Below are 4,559 nucleotides of genomic sequence, written 5' to 3'. Positions count from 1 at the left end.
TCTTCATTACTAGATTAAACACTTACAGCGAGGGATAGTAACAACATCGTACAAACCACGATGTGCGATCCAAAAGGTTAAACCTAGGACATAAAATTCAAAAGAGTACAAGGATGGAGACACAAACTTAAACAAGTTTTATAAGGTGTTATGCAAGATATCAAAGTTGTCACTTGTGATATAATCTATGAAAGATTTAAACCACACTTCAAAATCTTCGAATAACGAACTATTAGTCACATGACGTCGCAACACCATCCAAAGCCTCGACTCTCAAGCAAATGAAAGCGGATGCATCTACCGGCCCCAAGCGGACCTTCACACAAGATAACAAACGGCTAGGAAGTTGGTATGCTTCCCAGGTTTTGAATACGAGGATAGTGTCACCTCTTACAAAGAGGGATACGGGTCTTTCTTAATACATTAAAAATGTTGTAAACAAAATGGTACCGTGACCGAATTTGAGTTAGCGGTTTCATTAAAAGCATATCGCAACCTGACATGATCTATGGCCTATCGGTCCGCTTGAGACAACCCCCCTCCTCATTCAAGGGATCCATTCTTTTAGCTTCAAAAGTTGTAATCTAATTTGCCTATATCGATAATAGATTTTAAGAGTTCGACTTTAAGTTTTTGATATTGCTGATAACACAATATGAAAAGTGAATTAGGCCTCAAAAGGGTTCAGATAGTATCAAAAGTAATAGGATTTACAGAGAGACCTGTAAAATGCAAGACCAAGGCCTTCTTATTTACACACACAAACACACATCAAATTAAGAGAATCTCAGCTTGTTGTTTCTCCTACATTACAACTCCACCCTGTAGAATCGAACTAGCTTCATGTTCTGCACTCTCTCCTCCTGCATTCCACATTTTTGTCTTATCATTTACCACAGAGTTATTACAACACAATCAAAATGTATATCTGTAATTAGTATTACCTGACCCTTGACTGATTCTTCATTCTGTTGCGGAAAATGAAAACCCGTTGAGCAATTCTCCAACTTCTCCGGGTTTTTCACCCATGCTTTTCTACCTTCACTCACTTTCACACCAAATCTCCAAGTCTACCATATCCCATACATATAATACATATGTTAGAATTCATTCCGTTGAGTTAATGAGTAAGTGAATCACCTAGGTACCTGAGAAAGCGGAAACGTGTCTCTCTCGATCACATCTCCTTCAATGTTTATCCCAGTGCCTTGACATTCAGGACAGAACACTGAGAATATTTGCCAGCTCACATCACTTACCAACCCATTCCACTTCACACCACTCTGATGCTTTGTGCATCTCTTTTTTCCTTTCCCACTCACCATCTTGTTCCCAATTATTTCACTCTCACAGAAGAGAAACCAGTGCACTATACAAGACACGTGAAATAGGTGGAACGCACCAAGGACGTTTCTGCTGCCGCACACGAGCTTTCCTGTCTTCGTGTTAAGTATCGCTGCAGCGTCTTTCCCCGGAAGCATCTTCTGCTTACAGACTTCGCATATCCTTTCAGAGAATATCCTCTGTTGCTTCCTAAGCTCCCGTCTTACCGTTCTGTTCTTGATGACTCTTCTGTTCACGAGATGATCATCGTAATCAGCTAGCAGAGCTCTTGAACCACGAGCTGAAGAAATCTCCTCAGAGGAGTCATCCTGACTACACAGAGAGTCACTGGTGTCCTCTGGATCCGAAAACGACTTCTTTCTCTTCCTGCCATTATCTTCACCGTTCCCTGATTCTGATGTGAGAAGACGGCTCGGATGGTCGAGCAAACCCAACCTACCCAAATTGTAGAAGTAAGAGAACGTGACAATAGCAAAGTCATGCTCTGGAACAGAAGCCTTCTCCTCATCGGAAGGACCGTCCTTTCCTAACCACTCGCACCATAACTTATCAATCCAAGTAGTGCGTCCTTTGGTTTCAAACAACCTAGCAGCAATACGACCAAAGCCAATAAACTTAGCTTCCACATCAAGAGTTCTCTCCTTGATCAGCAAACCAGAGATCAAAAGATCATCTGCAGCAGGTTGATAATCTCGATTTGCTGCACTCATTCTGTTCTCATCATAAGCAACAATAGCAAACCTATCACCATCTTCACCGCAGCAACGCTGCAACGGACCAGCTTCACCACCAGAGATCAAACTTTTCTCCTCTTCTTCCTCCGTTGAACTATCGAAGAAAAGCACACCGTCATTGAAAGGCCACGGGTTTTCACCAAGGAGCGTGATCTTAGCACACGAGAACCTCTCCTTGTGAAGGTTACCGTTCAAATGTCCAAGCAGGATAGCATCACTATAGCAAGGAGCGAGGCACAAAGTGCAGAAGAAGACGAATCTCTTCCCATCCTCGCGTAACTCGATATACGTGTGACCTTGCGCCCTCAAGTTCCTCAGAGTAGTTCTCGCTAACTGCTCTTTCAAACTGACAACAGTCTTCTGTAACCCTAATTCTTTCTTCTCAGACATTATAAAGACTCAGCAGAAACAAACAACAACAAAAAACCCTAAAAATCCACAATTCGAGCCAGGATTCGACTAGAACCTTCGAGAACACACAACAATTTTTCTTCACGGATACGATCGGATCTCGAAATTCAGATGCAGAGTGATTTAAACAAGTAGAGTAAGAGCAGAATCAACAGAATCTATTTCCACATATTCGAGGCGTACTCGGAGTAGGGAATCGTTTCATTCTCACACCGGAAATTAGGTCAACGCGAGGGGAGGAGCGATGAAGATGGAGAGATGATCTCGAGTCCATCGCCAACATTATCACGCGGAGCTCGCGAACGAAAAACTCTCCCAGGGTTCAGAATTGGCAGGAGAAGCGGAGAAGAAACGACAGAGAAAACTGTTTTCAGAGCGATGGTTGAGGAAGAAGAAAGATGAACAAGTTAACCGAAGAAAATTGAAGCGTGAAATTTTATTCTTGTATTTAATTATTCACGGGGAGATGGTGAAGCCTCGGATTTTTAACCGTCGGATTTGAGATGGTGAGGTACTGAACGGTTGAGATGGAGTCGTAAGTTTTATTTTAGGTGTGGAGATTCGAATTTTTTTTAGAAAGAAAGAGATGCTCGTCCCCCGAATGGATGGATAAGGCTTCACCATTTAATTAATGATTAAATTAACTAATTTATTAGTCGCTTTTTAAATTCGAGTGCTCATCTTTCCATTTCTTCGACATTGGCCACCTTAACTTTTATTACCTTGACATTCTACCCCCACTTCTTGTCTGGAAACTAACGTACGCAATTGTTTAGGCGTGTAGAGTTTATCATATTCTGGTAATTGTTCTTTCAAATATAGATTTATTCTATGTTTATTTTTAATCATATAACGAGATTCAAACTCTTGTTTATTATATGAAGAGTAATACATGTAAATCTTGTTTTCCACTTTTCTAATCCTTTTTCTTTCAAATATAGATGATCTATGTTTATTTATTTTAATCATATAAGGAGACTAAACCATGAAGTTATTTAAACTAGGGGCATTGTCTCCACGTAAGCGCGGAGTCGTGGACAGAGTTCTTATTTCATCTCAATATTTGCTAGGGTTATTGTAGTTGTGAATTTTTCGTTTTGAGTTATTTTTCAATTTTTTATTATTATTATAGGGTTAGAGTTGTGATTATGAACTGTGTATGCATTGTTCTCCACTTATGAAGGACTAAACTGTGTTAGTAATGTGATTGATATAATATGTGTTGTTGTATGCTGTGTCATTGAGACTTATTGTTTGTTTGTCTTTTTAATTTGTTTCTTGTACTATTGAGAGTACATAAATTATATTAAAGTTGTTGAGAGTACCTTTTGTTTTTGGATATTTTTTCTCTAGTTTAGTTGTGTAAGTTGTGTGTATTAAGTAATAATTTTTATTATCCTTATTATGTTTGTTATATATTTTTATTTTATTTTTAAACTTGTTGTTCTTACCGGACCTTTATAACAAATACATGAAGACTTGTAGAAATAACTATAAAATGAGTGACAGTTCTGAGTATTTGGGTTTTAATGAGTTTTAAACGAATTTATGTATTTCTCATAAGAAGATAATAGCATTGGTCTGTTGACATTGGGCATGTAAGCTATTTTTATAAGACAAGAGGAGGGGGCATGTGGAGCTCTTGTTGCCGCCATTGTGTTTGTCGGGCTTGTCTCTTGTATCTCCTGTTGTGGCTATGTTTGTTTATCTTTTTATTTGATGGGTAATATGTAAACAAAAATCATTGTTAGTTGTATTTATCAGAGTTCATAACTTACTCTGCTTTTTTGTTTAGGTAATTTTACTGATTTTGGTTGTCGTCTTCATCTTCTTCGTTGCGAAAGTAAGTTTGTAAATTGTTAAATAGCTGGCCATGTAGTTTGTATTTGTTTAGCTGACTCGATGTATGTGTCGTTGCGAAAATAAGTTTGTAAATTTTTAAATAGCTGGCCGTGTAGTTTGTATTTGTTTAGCTGATTCGATGTATGTGTCGTTGAGTTTTAGTTGAGGTGATTGGTTTGGTATATTTGTTTTGAATTTTCTTTCTAAGATTAGACAAAAATGAGAGGT

The 4,559-nt window shown here is 38.5% G+C and overlaps 1 protein-coding gene across 1 annotated transcript; it reads right to left on the bottom strand.

Moving 5' to 3' along the window:
• Positions 1-646: 646 nt before the first annotated feature.
• LOC106415720 lies at positions 647-2,914 on the bottom strand. Its single transcript, XM_013856485.3, has 3 exons — positions 1,149-2,914; positions 945-1,070; positions 647-863 (listed from the first exon to the last, which is right to left on the bottom strand). Exons 1-3 carry the CDS (start codon positions 2,466-2,468, stop codon positions 810-812), a joined length of 1,500 nt encoding a protein of 499 aa, XP_013711939.1. The 5' UTR covers positions 2,469-2,914; the 3' UTR covers positions 647-809.
• Positions 2,915-4,559: the final 1,645 nt, after the last annotated feature.

This window comes from Brassica napus, chromosome C8, assembly GCF_020379485.1.
Source record: "Brassica napus cultivar Da-Ae chromosome C8, Da-Ae, whole genome shotgun sequence".
Taxonomy (NCBI): domain Eukaryota; kingdom Viridiplantae; phylum Streptophyta; class Magnoliopsida; order Brassicales; family Brassicaceae; genus Brassica; species Brassica napus.
The sequence above is the reverse complement of the archived record's forward strand: the minus strand, read 5'-3'. Positions and strand labels throughout refer to the sequence as shown.